The sequence below is a fragment of the Podarcis cretensis genome (assembly GCF_951804945.1).
Source record: "Podarcis cretensis genome assembly, chromosome: 17".
Taxonomy (NCBI): domain Eukaryota; kingdom Metazoa; phylum Chordata; class Lepidosauria; order Squamata; family Lacertidae; genus Podarcis; species Podarcis cretensis.
The window spans coordinates 26,274,125-26,290,759 of NC_137187.1; the positions used below are offsets into that span (position 1 = coordinate 26,274,125).

General features: G+C 43.8%; 1 protein-coding gene across 3 annotated transcripts in view; it reads left to right on the plus strand.

The window, feature by feature from the left end:
• Positions 1–16,635, plus strand: part of CCDC171 (coiled-coil domain containing 171) — a 212,585-nt gene that overhangs the window by 19,455 nt on the left and 176,495 nt on the right. For all 3 annotated transcript variants that reach the window (XM_079959164.1, XM_079959166.1, XM_079959165.1), the window contains one exon: positions 6,875–7,025. In XM_079959164.1, coding sequence (XP_079815290.1) covers positions 6,875–7,025 — 151 coding nt within the window. The remainder of the gene's footprint in view (positions 1–6,874; positions 7,026–16,635) is intronic.

Consider the following 16,635-nt stretch of genomic DNA (forward strand, 5'->3'; position numbering starts at 1 on the left):
TGGTAGCAGACAGAAAGGCAGCCTTGGACCAGAAACCGTTTGAAGAGTTGTCCCTTAGAAATAAGGAGAATTAACCAAGCTTTTAAGTCGCTCCTTCCGCCTGGGGTGTTTATCTGCCTAGTATTCTCTTATCAAAGGAATACCAGAGGTTCTGTAACAAATGCAACAGCATCATCTTGTGGCCAGAAACACAGAATACGACAGTAGAGTTTTAAATTTATTTTTAACACCTGGGTCTGCAGTTCATTGAAGCCCACATAGTTTGGGTCCATTCTGTTTCCCTTCCGTTGAAGTTGTGGTGATAAAATGTTTAATTCCAGCTACTTGAATTGGGCTGTGGGAAAATTTAAAATCCTCAAGTCTCCCCTGGTATTTCAACTTCATACTTAGTCGTACCGTTTGAGTGCAAATAAGTCGATTTGGGGACTGCTCCCCTCCTCCCTCCCTCCCTCCTATCCTCTGTATCATGGGTAGGCAAACTAAGGCCCAGGCGCCGGATCTGGCCCAATCGCCTTCTAAATCTGGCCTGCGGACGGTCTGGGAATCGATGTGTTTTTACATGAGTAGAATGTGTGCTTTTATTTAAAATGCAACTCTGGGTTATTTGTGGGGCATAGGAATTCGTTCATTCCCCCCAAAGAAAAATAATAATCTGGCCCCCCACAAGGTCTGAGGGACAGTGGACCGGCCCCCTGCTGAAAAAGTTTGTTGATCCCTGCTCTGTATGGATGAGATCCAACATAACATAACTCATGTAATAAGGTTTCGTCTTCCTCTCTTCCGTATGTGCTTTTGAGTTTGGTAAACTATTTAGGGCAAATGACTGATCCACTCTTATTTTGTGTGTGCCGTTGCACCTTGGTTCTTGACAGCCTTGGTACTCATCCGTTTTGGCTCCTGAATGCCACAAACTCAGAAGTGTACCTGTTTGCGAACGTTTTTTGGAAGCCGAACGTCTGACGCGGCTTCTGATTGTGTGCAGGAAGCTCTTGCAGCCAATCGGGAGGCGCGCCTTGGTTTTTGAACGTTTTCGGAAGTTGAATGGACTTCCAGAACGGATTCCGTTCGAGAACCAAGGTACAACTGTACAGTGGTACCTCGGGTTACATACACTTCAGGTTACATAGGCTTCAGGTTACATATGATCGCTAACCCAGAAATAGTGCTCCAGGTTAAGAACTTTGCTTCAGGATGAGATCAGAAATTGTGCTTTGGCCGCGCGGCAGCAGCAGGAGGCCCCATTAGCTAAAGTGGTGCTTCAGGTTAAGAACAGTTTCAGGTTAAGTACAGACCTCCGGAATGAATTAAGTACTTAACCCGAGGTACCACTGTATAATATGATTTTGTACAGAAACAAAACAAAATACCAATCCCACAGAACCTAGAAGGCCAAGGCCCTAGATCAGTGTTTCGGTCTCAGAAAGAAGCTGGAGACCCAAGTTTGGGAAGCACTGCTCTAGCTAATCAGTCACCTCCTTCCAACCTTTCTTTAGTATGTAGTGCATCAACCTTATGATGTACAAGAAACAGCCTAAAGAGGAAGCCTGTTTGTTAGCTTAGTTACGAGGGAGATGACTCTGATTCTTTAGAGACAGCTTTTCCAAGGCGCAGATGGCAGGTGGGTGCTGATTTATGCTTCCTCAGGAACTGAAAACGACGGCTCTGTTTATGTTTCTGAAGTTCAGTTTATTTATATAATGCTTAGAAGCAGATATTGACAATGGATTGAAATTATCTTCTCCATCTGCTGCTCAAAACTTTGCACATTAGGAATTGCTGGGCTGGTGCCTGCTTCTCTCGAAATGCCTCCTACATTAGGGGATATATACGAAGTACAGATTTGAAAAGGAGTTGGTTGTCTTGGCTCTGCACGTTTTCTGCATAGCCTGGATGCAACATCTTGCTCTTGACCTATGCAAAAGTGGTGGTTATGATTTTTATTACAGCCTCACACATTTGAATCTTTTCTTACTCTCTCGATGTACTGTATAATGTTCCATTTGCTGCTGCTTTTTTTGTTTTGCCTCCCTTTGTTTGTAAAATGGAACTATTTTAAAATTTTGTCGCTAACCACTTTGGCCTTCTTTTTGATAAGACAGAAAGGCGGGTTCAAAAACTCTGTTGTTGTTTTTACAAACAGATGGCAGGCTTGTGCTGTCTATTATTTCTGCATCTTTCATGGAGTTCAAACCAGGTGCCTAAATTAACAATGGATGACCCTTCTGACAGCTGCTGTGTGCCTGACCAACAGCATCAAATAGGAAAAACCAGAAATTAGTTTTATTGCATGGTTGGAAGTCATTGCTGGCTTTAAAAAATAATATCGGGCATGATATGTGTGTAAGAGAGAGAGAGATACTTACCAGAACCATAGCAAGGGCTGGTAATTTTATTCCTTAATTCCCCCAGCTGATGAAAATTGCCCTTCCATGCTGAAAATCCATTGGCACTAAGTGTGTGTCAGGTGTGCATGCAGCAGCCAGGCCCTGTGACCAACAGACTTTGCTGGACTGGGGCCTTCCTAAATTTGTTCTGAAGAGCAAGGCGCAGCCACACAGGTGAGGCCGATTGGTAACTCACAGCACCTGGTGGCAAGAGCCAGGAAGGGATATAAGGTCAGCATTTCCCTTTGGCTTTTTTTCCACAGCAACACACTTCCTGCCTTGCTGCATTTGGCTTCTTGCTTTCTGATCCTTGAACCTTGGCTTCTTGACTCCCTGCTTCTTGATCCTTGGACCCTTGACTTCTTGACTCCTTGCTTCCTGACCCTCGGACCCCTGACTTCTTGACTCCTGGCTTCTGGGCCCCCATTCCTGCTCCCACCCTGCCATCTTGCCCCTGGTCCTGACGTCCCCTGCCAGGACTTTGATCGCCTGTGAACCAGACCGTGACACTGGGCATGTTCAGGGAGGTAGGAGAGGATATATTGTTTAATGATATCCTTCCTATCTTGCGTTAGCAAGTTCTATATCTTAGCGGAATTTAAACGTTCCCCTTTAAACGCACCATGGTTTGCTTGTTGCAGGCTCGTCTTAGCCTCTCTCTATAGGATTCCTGGTAAGATCTCTTCTTGTCCCTCTTAAAAAGAATAGACATGACAATCTCATTTAATTCAATATAATAGTTTACTCACATTCATTCAGTTCACAGTTGGATCCCTGAAGGCAGGCTTAGGTTACAAAAGTATATATATACATGTGGAAGTATCCCATAAGGGAGTTAGTTCCTAAGTGAGTGCGACTGAGCAGTCACGTCTCCTAAAACGCAGAAAAGCAAAATGGAGAAGAGGAGCAAAAGGAGGTGTGCTCACCTGCCCAGATTAGGCCACTCTCACATGCAGAGGAAGTTTGTCCCAGCTCGGGAGGAAACAGGAAGTTTTCTGCTGGCCCAGTGATGGCCAAACTTGGCCCTCCAGCTGTTTTTGGACTACAACTCCCATCATCCCTAGCTAACAGGACCAGTAGTCAGGGATGATGGGAATTGTAGTCTGAAAATAGCTGGCAGGCCAAGTTTGCCCATCACTGTCCTGGCTGGTACAAAGCAACCCCCTAGCATGTCCATTCTAGGAATGTTTTACTTGTAAGTAAGTAAGACTTGATTTAAATCATTTTTTACAGAAAGACTCATTTTTGCTGGTATAATCTTAATATTTACAACCAGATGAAGGTTGCATTTTTGGAACAATAAGTTTTCAGAGTAGTTTTTACAGTTATATCAGGGTGTCGTCTGTTTTGGTTCTGGGCAGCTGTCAGAAAGGAGTGCTCCGAGAATCAAGAAGAGCCTCTATTTGTTTTTAGAACTAAGATATCCTGTTACTGTGGGAAGCAGGGGTCAAGCTTTCCGCACGGTTGTGTCACGCTGACAATTGTGACGGGATCAGGAGGCCAAGTTGTCGTAAGAGCTCAGGCTTCTTGCTTTTTTCTTGAGTGTGTTCTTTTAACACACTGGCTCTGGAGGGTTTTTTTCCTTTTCTTTTCGTTGGCTGTGACCCTGCATCAACCTTTTCCTTGAGCCGACTTGAGTCTGAGATTAAGACGGCGAAGCAGTGCTGCAGGGGAAACTAAACGGGTAGCTGTAAATGCCGCCTTAAGTACCCTGATCTCCCCAACGAAGTCTTATCAGCCCAACGAGCTAATTATATGTGTTTTCCTCCCCCGCACAGAGGAGCTAAAACAAGACCAACACATTTAGAAATTAATGATGGAGAAAGCATCGTATTGGGCAGTTAAGCAGCCGCGGTAAATAAACGCCCCGCGGAAGTTGTTTTTTCCGAGCGTGCTGAGCACACGGCCAAACTGATAACCAATGCACAATAGTCTCTCTGCTAAATTGATTGTAATACCTTGCAGGAAGAAGAAGAAGATCTGCAGATCTAGTCTCTTGAGTATTTTGCTCACGGGAAAAAGCCTTTTTGGATTCTTTTTAAAATATATATATAATTTTTATTAAATCTTTCAAATACTTTCACAAAAACCTTCAAATCAAATCATTACGTTATTACATAAGCTGACTTCTCACCCTTGCTTCCACAGTGTTTTTTTTTTACTTCTGCAATATATTATTGCCAAAAGTTTCTCTATTACAATTACTGTGTCGTTTTTCTATTGCTGCTTTTGCCTGAATCCTGACCATGATTTCATTTGACTGTATTTTTTTTTAAAAGCCCACAAAAGGCCTCCATTCTTCTATCTAAAAATTCATCATTTTATAGCTTTTTAAGATTCTGACGTAGTAGTGTTTGTACATCTTTTTTTCTACTTTGGGAGGGGTTTCAGTTGAAGCGTTTTGTATTAGCTCCGCCGTCTTCGTTCTCTTGCTCCCGCAGCTGTTGCTTTTAAAAGGCTCAGAAAAGTAGCAGGTGATCACACGAATGATTTGGCGGAAGCGAGGCCTAAATACAAATGCCCAAATTCTAATTTGCAAGGCTTTGCATTTTGCTTTGCAAGTTGACCTCTCATCTGCTGTAAAGGCACACTCTCCAGAAAGGAAGCTGTGCAATGTGTTTGGTTTTGCAGTGGTCCCTTGTTTCTCAAATGCCTTGGTACTCCAAACACTGCAAACCCGGAAGTAAGCGTTCCGGTTTACAAACTTTTTTCAGAAGCCGAATGTGCTCCGTTTTGAGTGTTATGCTTCCGTTTTGAGTGTTATACTAAGGTCTGTCTGTTTTTGCTATTTATTTTGCATTTTTGTTTTTGCGGCTCTTTTTTGTGTGACTGTGTGGAAACCAGATGGATAGCGAGTTGGCTTAGGATTGGGGACCTCCAGGTTCAGATCCCGCCCCCCCCCCAGCCATGAAGCTCACTAGGTAGTGTTGGGCCAGCCATTACTGCAACTGTAAACTCAGGACCGCAATACCTAAAGGACCACCTCGCCCCCATATGAACTCACCCGGACCCTGAGATCATATTCTGAGACCCTTCTTCCTGTGCTGCCTCCTTGTAAGTTCCGGAAGGTGTCAACACGAGAACAGGGCCTTCTCTGCAGTGGCTCCCCATGAAAATGTTCCTCTTTAACCAGGTCTTGGGCCGAATAATATTCTGCAGCCTTTTAAATGTGACTGTGGGAAGGGAGGGTTATAGTTTTGCTGTTTCGTTTTATGTACTTGTCTATCTTGTATTTTATTCTTTGAACTGCCCTGAGATCTTACGATGAGGGCGGTACAGTGGTACCTCCGGTTGCGGACGGGATCCATTCTGGAGCTCCGGTCGGATCCCGAGGTCCGCTGGAGGTGACCGCTTCTGCGCACGCACACGTGGCAGTAGAGCGCTTCTGCGCATGCGCATGTGGCAAAAACCCAGAAATATACTGGTACTTCCGGGTTTGCCGCTCACGTATCCTGAAGTTTACGTAAGCAGAGGAATACGTAAGTGGAGGTACAACTGTATTTAAATCTTATAAAAACAAATCAATCAATCTAATGTACCTCAGTGGGAACCATAAACTCCGCATGGAGGTCTGTGGAGGGTAAGGTGGGGTATAAATAATAAGGAATTTATGTATTGCAGGTGGAGAAAAAGAATATTCAAGCACGTTGCTCCTTACATAGACATGTAAACCAGTTTAGAAGTATGACCTTGAAGCACTTAAAATTAACGTGCCTTTGAATCTCTGGGCAACTCTGCCAAACACTTCAGTCCCAAATTCTTATAAGCCTTATTGGTTGCATGCAGTGCTATTCTGCTAGAAAAAGAGGTGCAGGAACTCGTTATGAGCACCTTCCTCATTCAATAGCGCCCACCTGAGAGGGGCCGGAACTAATAAAAAAGAACTCCGGTCCATGGAACAGTCTTCCGGATAATTGTGACTAGGACCGCAGCCAAAGAACCAAGGAAGATGGGGCTTTGTGGTGGGTGTGACGCTTGACTACGTGGTTACTGACGGTAGGGGTCTGAAACATTCAAGGAACCCCAAAGCAGGCCTTCTCTTTGGTCCTTAGCACTAAGGGGGTCAGGGACGCAGGTGGCGCTGTGGGTTAAACAACAGAGCCTAGGACTTGCCGATCAGAAGGCTAGCGGTTCAAATCCCCGCGACGGGGTGAGCTCCCGTTGCTCGGTCCCTGCTCCTGCCAACCTAGCAGTTTGAAAGCACGTCAAAGTGCAAGTAGATAAATAGGTACCGCTCCGGCGGGAAGGTAAACGGCATTTCCGTGTGCTCCTCTGGTTCGCTAGAAGCGGCTTAGTCATGCTGGCCACATGACCCGGAAGCTGTACACCGGCTCCCTCGGCCAGTAAAGCGAGATGAGCGCCACAACCCCAGAGTTGGCCACAACGGGACCTAATGGTCAGGGGTCCCTTTACTAAGGGGGTCATCTTCTTTTGACTTCTCTGCTTGTGGCTCAAGCAATAACCACCCTCCTCTCCCTCTGTTCTATCAGGACAGCAACAGCGCAATGCAGAGTCTTCACCAGAAAATGCAAGACATGGAGATGCAACACAACAGCTGCGCCGAAGGGCTGAGGCAGCAGGCCAGCGAACTCGACTTCAGCGCCGAGCGAGAGGCCCGGCTTAAGAAAGAGCTTGAGGCAAGTGTCTCTCCCCCCCCCCCCCCGGTTCTCGGAAGAGCTTTGGTGTTGGGGACTGACAGCTTGCCAGAAGATATGGGAAGGTGTCTGTCGGACCATTGCCCTAACCGGCTCAGTACTGTATGCACCATGGGTAGGTAAAATAAGGCCCAGGGGCCGGATCCGGCCCAATCGCCTTCTAAATTCAGCCTACGGATGGTCTGGGAACATAGCGTTTTCCTTTTTTAAAGGGAAACTCCTTATTCTGAATAGGATTGCTTGGAAGAAAAGGGAAAAGTTGACAGCTATGTCTGGGAATCTGCGTGTTTTTACATGAGTAGAATGTGTCCTTTTATTTAAAATGCATCTCTGGGTTATTTGTGGGGTGTAGGAATTCGTTAACCCCCCCCAAAAAATTTGAGTTCGGCCCCCCACAAGGTCTGAGGGCCCCCACAAGGTCTGAGGGACAGTGGACTGGCCCCCTGCTGAACAAGTTTGCTGACCCCTGGTCTACACCGACCGGCAGCCCTCCAGGATCTCAATATGGGTTATCCCGTGTATCATCCAAACCCGGTTTGAAGTCCCTACCATGATATCGGTTTCATAACCAGCAGTATATCGCAAATCATGACGTTTGGGTGTGTGTTCTGTGCAAAAATCGCAATGTGGGAGAACCGTGAAGCTGCCCAAGGCCTCTGTATAGCTCCATACTTACTTCGGACATCATGATGTGTCTATATATCGCTACGTTTAGCTGGTGATATATATTGCAGTGTTGGAAACCAGATGTCGCCCAGCCCTATGTGTAAGTGGAGTGTGTGTAAACAGCTGCCACTCCAGTGTGGGGACCTCCAGATGTTGTTGGACTCCAGTTCCCATCAGCCCCAAGCAGCTTGGACAGTGGTCAAGGATGTTGGGGTGTTGTAGTCCAGCAACTTCTGCAAGGCCACAGGTGAGCTATCTCCCCCATCTTTTTAATTGAAGAAAAAAACCTATGTTTATAATTCTTCAGAGCTGGGAGATGTTGGGCATCTACTGTATTGGCCTGAATATAAGCCTCACTTTCCCCCCAAATTCCCACCGTGAAAAGTTAAAGTGTGGCTTATACTCACCACCTTACGGTATGCAGCCAGGAGCAGGGAGGAATGGAGTGGCTTATATTCAGAGTTTATTCTCTTTTTTTCCTCTCTCTCTCTCCCCCCCCCAATTTTAAAGGTGCGGCTTATATTCAGATGTGGCTTTTATTCGGGCCAATACGGTACTTTTTTTTTTTTAAAAAAAGGCCCACTGTTCTGTGATATAGGCTACCCCTTTCTGCCAATAATTCTTTTTTTAAAGGTGCAAGCAGATGTTACAGCAACAAATTGTCGTTTGCAAGGTAGGGTTGTCTTTAAATCCCTAATTGGGCAGCCTTGTAGTCTGAGGTGATGGCAAAGTAGATGAAGCAAAAGGCACCGTGTTTGTGAAAAGTAGTGGAAATGGTTGCCGGAAAAGCTTTCTAAACTCGTTTTTTATTATTAAAAAAATATAGCAGTTTGAGAGATACTTTAAGCAGAGCACATGTTGACCAGCTGCTATAAGGAAGATTTGTGGTGTTCCTTTGGTGCCCTCTGGTGGGTGTAGAAAGGAAATGTCACTGGTTGGAAAATAATGGTGATTTCAAGAGAACATAAGATAATATTGGCTGGAAGCCTCTCATCCTTTTCTCCAGTGTCGAATTTTGGGATGATTGCAGGAAGTCCCACATGGAGGGCATGAAGGCAGTAGCTTTCCTGTGCTGTTTGCCCTTCAGCAGCTGGTTTCTGAGCTTGGAGGTTCACGTATTACTTTTTTCTATTTGTTAAACCTTCCCACCCACCCACCCCCATTTCGTCTAAAGACAAGCCAAAAGCAGAGCAGTTTGCAAACAGCAAAATCTCAATTGCAAGTGCAATAGTAAATTCCAGTTTCCAGTAAAACACAGAATAAAAAAACAGAGGAATCTTGTTAACTGGCTTCTTACTTGATCAAAAAGAAAAGTTTGCTTATTTAAAAAATACAGAGAGGCTTTCTTCTGCACACAGGGTTTCATGTAGCCATTTTCCTTTATGTTTTTTCATGGCATCCTTACAAGATACTTCAAGTATGCCGGAAGTGATATATACAAAGCTTAAGGAAGCTTTGTACTGGCAGGAGTAAAATAAGAAGTAAGCCTAAGAAATGTTCATTTTCTTCCCTTCACCCTCTTTTTGTGTGTGGTAGAGCCACAAGATTTGCTGTTGCAGCTCACTCACTGGTACAGTGGTACCTCAGGTAACCCAGAAATAGTGCTTCAGGTTAAGAACTTTGTTTCAGGATGAGAACAGAAATTGTGCTCTGGCGGCGCGGTGGCAGCGGGAGGCCCCATTAGCTTCAGGTTAAGAATAGTTTCAGGTTAAGTACGGACCTCCGGAACGAATTAAGTACTTAACCCGAGGTACCACTGTATATCCAAGGCCTAAAATCTCGGAGAGCCACTGTTGGCCCAGGGGGAACAGTAGATGGACCAGTTGTCTTGCTCGGTATAATCTTTGCTTCCTAATTTGCGGACTTGATAGCCTAGTTTCGCTTAAAAGAATAACGAAGATGTTACATGGGTTCTGGGGGGCAGAACCCAACCTCGCACCAGTGAACTTCTTGCCTGGTGCAGTGGGACTTCGCTCCCCCCTGGCTACAGTTCCCTGTGCACCCCCAGAACCTGCTCTGAGGGGTCCCCCCAATGCTATGGAGCAGATTTTGAGAGTCCTTGAAGGCTATAAGAGGAAGGAGATGGAAGCCCCATTGTGTGCACAGATGTTCATTGTTCTAGTGCACAGTTTTGGATTCAACCCTCTGCCTTGTAACTTGAATTCTTCTACTCAATGACCCGAGTCAATGACTCAATCCAGAGACAGTTGTCTGTGTCCCATTGAAATCACCAGGGCTTAGTTTTGCCCCTGCTAAGTTGCCTCGTTGGCTAACAGCATGAAACTTGATGAGATTTCTACAGATTGAGGTCTATTGGTAAGCATCCATAATTTAACTATCAACTTTTAAATCACAAGTAGACTACAGTGGTACCTCGGGTTAAGAACTTAATTTGTTCTGGAGGTCTGTTCTTAACCTGAAACTGTTCTTAACCTGAGGCACCGCTTTAGCTAAAGGGGCCTCCCACTGCCGCTGCACTGCCAGAGCACGATTTCTGTTCTCACCCTGAAGCAAAGTTCTTAACCCGAGGTACTATTTCTGGGTTAGCACAGTCTGTAACCTGAAGTGTTTGTAACCCGAGGTACCACTGTACAGTCATACCTCGGGTTACAGATGCTTTGGGTTGCCCGTTTTTGGGTTGTGCACCACGCCGAACCCGGAAGTACCGAAACAGGTTACTTCTGGGTTTCGGCGCTCGCGCATGCGCAAAAACACCAAATCACTACCTGCCCATGCACAGACGCGGCGCTGCGGGTTGCGAACATCCCTCCTGCACTGATCACGTTCGCAACCCAAGCGTCCACTGTATTGGATTGTAGCTCTTTTATGCTTTGGTAGAGGTCTTGATAGAACAATCATTTGTTTTTGTTTTTTTTAAAATAATATTTATTAAAAAATTTCCAGAATAAAAAGGAAAGATAGCAAGAAAGAAAGAAAAAACAAATATGATTTACACTTGGTTTCAGTGGCATCTTTCCCGGACTTCCCCCCCCTCCCCCTCTTGTATTCCATTTCCCTTAAATTGATTCCACAGATTCTTACCCCAAATTTTAAAACCTTATTTGTAATTTTAAATAACCCATTTATTCCAAATTAATTTATCTTATTTATCTTAATGAACCATTTCTCCTTATATTTTATATAATTCCCTAAGATCGACCCCATTTCCCTTCCACGAATTCCCCTATTTTCAAACAACAAACATGAAAAAAGTAAAGAAAGAAATAATATATAATTTTACAGCCTTTGGATTCCAAATCTCTCCCCCCCCCCATTCCCCTGTTCCAATCCCCAAAGTTCATCCATTGTCTACTGCCAGCCTGGTGTATCCACGTCTATATCTCAACTCCACTTTGCCGTCTTTTGATAGCTTTTAATTTCAGAAAGTCCAATCTCAAAAAAACTCTCAGAAAAAGTCATTGTTCTTCCATCCAGACCTCTATGTTTAAGAGTCTAACTTAAATTCTATTTCTTGGTCCTTTTAAAGTCTGGATGTTCCAAATACTCCGGCTTCAAATTTGGTCCAGCTCTTATTCCTCAGGTTGCTTTTTCCTGTTCTGCTGCAGAAACCTTCTAATTCAGAAACTTCTTGTTCTCCACAGAGGCTTTTGTTTTTCAGGAACATAACTTGCGTCAAGTCCCTTCCTTTCTTCAATAGATAAATCCATTGTCTCCTTTAGTATAGAAACCTCTGTAGACAAAATAATGCTTCGTTTTTGCAGCTTTCCCAAGAGATAACAGATCCTGCTCAAATTCATAGTATTTTTCCACTTGCTGCTACTGTTGCAATGTCCCAGCCTCCCTCTAGAGGGAATATGGTAACTTAATTTCTTTCAAAATCAGACCCAAAAGTCAAATAACTGGTTGCCTTTATTTCCAATAATTTATGTCCAAATTGTAACAAATCTAACCAGCAAAGCCATCGTAACAAAGTTCTCTTTTATTTTCCTGCTTTGACAGCCACTTTGACAGCTGTCAAAGTTTCTGTGTCTCTTCACCAGTCTCTCACAGCGGATCGTTCCCGGTTCCCGGGGGGATTGCATTTTAGTTCCCACAAATCAGTCTTCTTCTCCAGCACAATTATTGTAATTTCCCTTCGTGAAGTTAAAATTTTTTTTCAGGTAAACAAGTTCATCTCTCGATCTTAGTTGTCAAATCCTTGCATTGAGCCATCTACAACAGGCGGGGGGCGGACTTCCTTTTTGCACTCCCCCCGCTCGCTCCAAATTCAAAGATCAAATTTCCCTTTTAAGTCCAATCAATTTACTCACGGGTTGTTCCTTTTAGTCCAAATCCGAAATTTTCAAAGAAGAAGTCGTTGCTCTCCGCCAAATGGCATGCGGCTTCGCTGGGCAGGGGAAGCATTGGACTCACAGCACCACACCCCCCGTCACCCGCTCCGCAGCCTTTAAAAAGGCTCCTTCGCGGGTCGGGGGGGCGCAAACGCTGCCCGCCGAGTCACCAAGTCCATGGGCATCTCCGCCCATGGTTTTTGAGGGTCCCCGCGTCGCCGGCACGGCAGGACCCGACCCCTAGCCAGCCGACTCCCTCCGGAGAAGATGGCCAATATGCTATTTTATTTATTAGTGTAAGACCAGGCATTCACAGGACCCATGATTGTTTTGTAGCATACTTTCGCCTTAATTTCTTTCTTTTGTTTTTAGTCTTGTCACGCTTTGGTCTGAAAATGCAAAAATGTAAAACAGAATGCAAAATGTAAATTAAGAGTGCCCCAAAACGGGATGAGGAAAGTATGTTGAGAACATTAGTGGGTGGAGAAAGATGGACCTATGGTTTCTGCTGAAACCAAATTTTGGGGTGGTTCAATTTTGTGACTCAAGGGGCTATCAGTTCAGTTAGCTTATGATCTATAGCACCTTCTGCAATCTAATTCCCTGCCCCGAAGGTTTGGGCTATAGCTCTCACTATTCTTTTCTGTTGGCCAAGCTGGCTGAGACTGATGGGATTTGGAGTCCTACAACATCTGGGGGAAGACTGGTCTGTGACATGGTCTATCAGCTGCTGAGCTTACTTAAGCAATGTGTGCTATAAATAGACACATCCCTCCAGCCTCCCTCAGGATTTTTCTATATTGATGTTAGCACGCGCTGTCAGATCTGTTGGATAAACAAATTCTGGGTTGCTTACATAAGCCAGCAGTCCTGGTGCTTTGCCGGTGGTCCTGAAGACCTTATATATAAGACTTTATTTCTTTAGCATTGACGCCCCTAAAACCCTGACTGTTCCAGTTGGGTCTTTGGTGATATCCTTCATTGTTGATTGTGCTCTGATATGCAGCAAATGTGTCTCTGCGTCATGTGACTTCAGAGAAGCCACAGAGAAATCAGAAATCGATATTTCCCAACTTTGTAAAGAATCAGGAACAGAATCTTAAGCTGTACTGTGGAGACGTGGATTCCTGGTCAAATGATGAAGGCTTTAATTTAATAAGTTTTTAAAAAATGTTTGATATTTATACAAGAGTATTCAAGGCTGTTTAACATCTAACCATTTCCTTGTTCTTAATAGTTTATTAAAGTCTTCACGAATTGACTGATATAATAAGATTCAAGCCAGTGAATACAGTCAAGAAGGAATGGAAGTGCTTGAATGATTATTTAGAAAGACAAGGTTTCGGGGACTTCCGGAGGCAGCGCGTCCGGCAATGGCTGCCCTCTTCTAACTGCGAAGAGGGAGCTCCGCAGGAACGGGTCGTCCGCTACGGCGCAGCGGAGACCCACATCGGAAAACCACAGGCAGCATAAGCCTGTGGCCGTGGGACTCGGCGGGCACCAGGAGCGCTCCCCGAAACGTAGAAGGGACCTCGTAAGAGGCTCCGGAACGTAGAAGGGGGTGCGGTGCTGTGAGTCAATCGCTCTTTCTGTGGAGTGAAGCCGCGTAGCTGCTGTCAGCGAGCGCTGTCCTCTTTTCCTGGAATTATTCGGCTTGAAACCAACAACTCGTGAGTAAGATAAGAAAAGACAAGGTTCGGGACCAAAATTTCTGTTAATTCGGCTAAAAGCGAGAGACGTAACCAGGAAGTCCGTCTCTTGCCACTGCCTAAGATCTAAAGCAAAGGCTTTGATGTCTGGAGTCTTTGAAGAGGTGTCAAAAGACAATCAACTCTTACATCTATTTAAGCTACTTTAGGACTTAACTTTTTAAAGCCTCATTTTATTTCATGAACTGTGTGATACCTCCACTGTTGGATTTACAAATTGACAAAAAATCCCAGGCAGTCGGGCTGCCTAGACACCAGAACTGTCAGATTGTAAGACTTTGATATTTTGTTGCTGGAGCCAGTATTAGCTGAGCCTAAATGGAACTGTTGCCTGGAACTGTTACATTCTCCACTTATTAAGACATTGTTATATATTGAGACCAACTCTGCCAAATATAATTGCTGAAGGTTTTCTAGGAAATTAAAGGCTGTCTGGACATTCTTTTTAAAGTATTGAAGTTTGGAAAATTTTTAATAATTGATATTAACTAATTTGACTTCTTCCCTACAATACAAGTGGACTCCCCCTAGAGGATTTTTGGATTTACAACTATACGTGACTTTCCTTTTGGTTTCCTTTCCTCCTATTTGGTTGTTTATCTTACGGGCTTGTGGATTCCCATGAGAACATACTCAGTTTGACCTTGACTCGTAGACAGAAGTGGAATGAGCGGCACTGGGAGACAAACAAGAGCGGGTAGAGGAAAAAAGCAAACAACTTTGAATTTACTTTCCCAGCCGCGTAGATCATCGGTCCCTGATGTTTTGGACCTAGAAGAAAGTGAGCAGCTGTTGGGTGAAGATATGGCAGCAGGTGGAACTGCTTCAGTATTAGACAAAATACTTGAAAAATTGGAAGGCTTAGATAAAAAGGTGGATGAACAAACGTCAAAGATTGACCAGACCAGAGAATCTGTTAACAAGTTAACTGAACAAGTCACTTTGAACGCGCAAGCAATTAGCAACTTATCTGAATCCACGGGAGAAAATCGGAAATTGGCAGAGGAAGCCATCCAGAAAACTGCGGTATTGGAGCAGGAGGTGAGACCACTCCACAAGAAGGTTGGGGAACAACAGGCCTATTTGTCTATGATTGAACTTCGGGCCAGGGAAAATAATTTAAAATTGAGGTTTATACCAGAACTTGAACATGAACAAGGGAACTTAACGGAGTTTTTAACAAAAGAATTTTCCAAGTGGTGGCCTTTGGAGGAAGAAAAGGACTTTAAAATTGTGACTGCTTTCAGGCTTGGGAAATTTATAAGGAAGGGCAAGCCCAGAGATTGTTTGATTACCTTGAGATCCAAGGAGGAAAGGGACAAAATACTAGGACTACACTACGGAAAGTCACTTGAAATTTTGGACAAAAGAGCAGAGATTTACAAGGATATTCCTAAACAACTTTTGGATCTTAGATCCACCTACCTTGAAGTAGTCAAGCTCTTGAGGAGCAACTTGATTATCTTTAGGTGGGAATTTCCATAAGGACTATCTTTTACGTTCAGGGGGAAGAAGGTGAAAATTAAAACAGCTGAAGACAGAGACAAATTTTTGAATACCTACGGGGAGGACCTTCAGAAAGGAATTGAAAAACCCTCAGGGGCTGGATTACAGCTGGTACCTACACCTACACCTCCAGGGTCTGTAGACCAGGATAAAAAGATACCACCACCAGAAGAATAACAGATTTTACCAGGATGTCTCTGCAACTTCTGAGCTGGAACATAAATGGCGCCAACATTCCGGAGAAAAGGAGAAGGATATTTCATATTTTGAAAAAAGAACAATTGGACATTATTTGCTTGCAAGAAACACATGTGACTAGGCTACATAGAAAAGTGTTAATAAATAAAAGATTAGGCCAAAAATTTATTTCATCGGACCGAGTAAAGAAAAGAGGGGTGGTGATATATGTAAAAGAGAGCCTGTCACCAAAATTTTTATTTAAAGATGAACAAGGACGAATTTTGGCAATTGAGATCCAGACCCAAGGAGAAAAGTTTTTGTTATTAGGAATTTATGCGCCAAATGAGGGAAAATCAGAATTTTACAAGAAGCTGCATGAGATTATGCTGGACTATCTGGACTATGATAACATCATCATGATGGGAGATATGAATGGAGTGGTATCAACCAACATGGACAAGTCACATAGTCAAAACGTGACAAAAGACGGCAGACTACCGAAATCATTCTTTGAAATGACTGACAACATGGACTTGATTGACATTTGGAGAACAAAGAACCCTCTAGGAAGAGAAGGAACATTCTTTTCTGAAGCCCAACTGACATGGACAAGAATTGACCAAATTTGGATAACCAGAGGCCTGGCACCCAAGATAAAAAAAGTGGAAATCTGCCCAAAGACTTGCTCCGACCATAATGCGGTGAAGATGGATATGAGATTAATTCCATCCGGCTCCTTTAGATGGAAAATGAATGACAATTTGTTTAGAGATCAGGACATTATTAAAAAGGCCCAAAAAGCTTTGAAGGACTACTTTGAGATAAACCTGAACACTACGGTGGAAAAAAGAACTGTCTGGGACGCAAGTAAGGCGGTCATGAGGGGGTTTCTGATACAACAGAATACTATTAAGAAAAAAGTACAGAACGATAAGAAAGATAAGATTCTGGAGAAAATTAAAGAAGGAGAGAAGAAGTTAAGATCGAGACCGAAATCAAAGGATATAGTAAGAGAAATCAAACATTATCAAGCACAATATTCAAAACTGATAAACCAGGAAGTGGAATGGAAAGTTAAGTTAATGAAACAAAGATCCTTTGAATCGGCAAATAAATGTGGAAAGCTGCTAGCATGGCAGCTGAAAAAGAGACAAAAGCTGAACACAGTAACAAGTTTAGAAATTGAGGGAAGAAATATTCAGAACCCAGTGGAAATCAGAAAGTGCTTCCAGAGATATTTCAA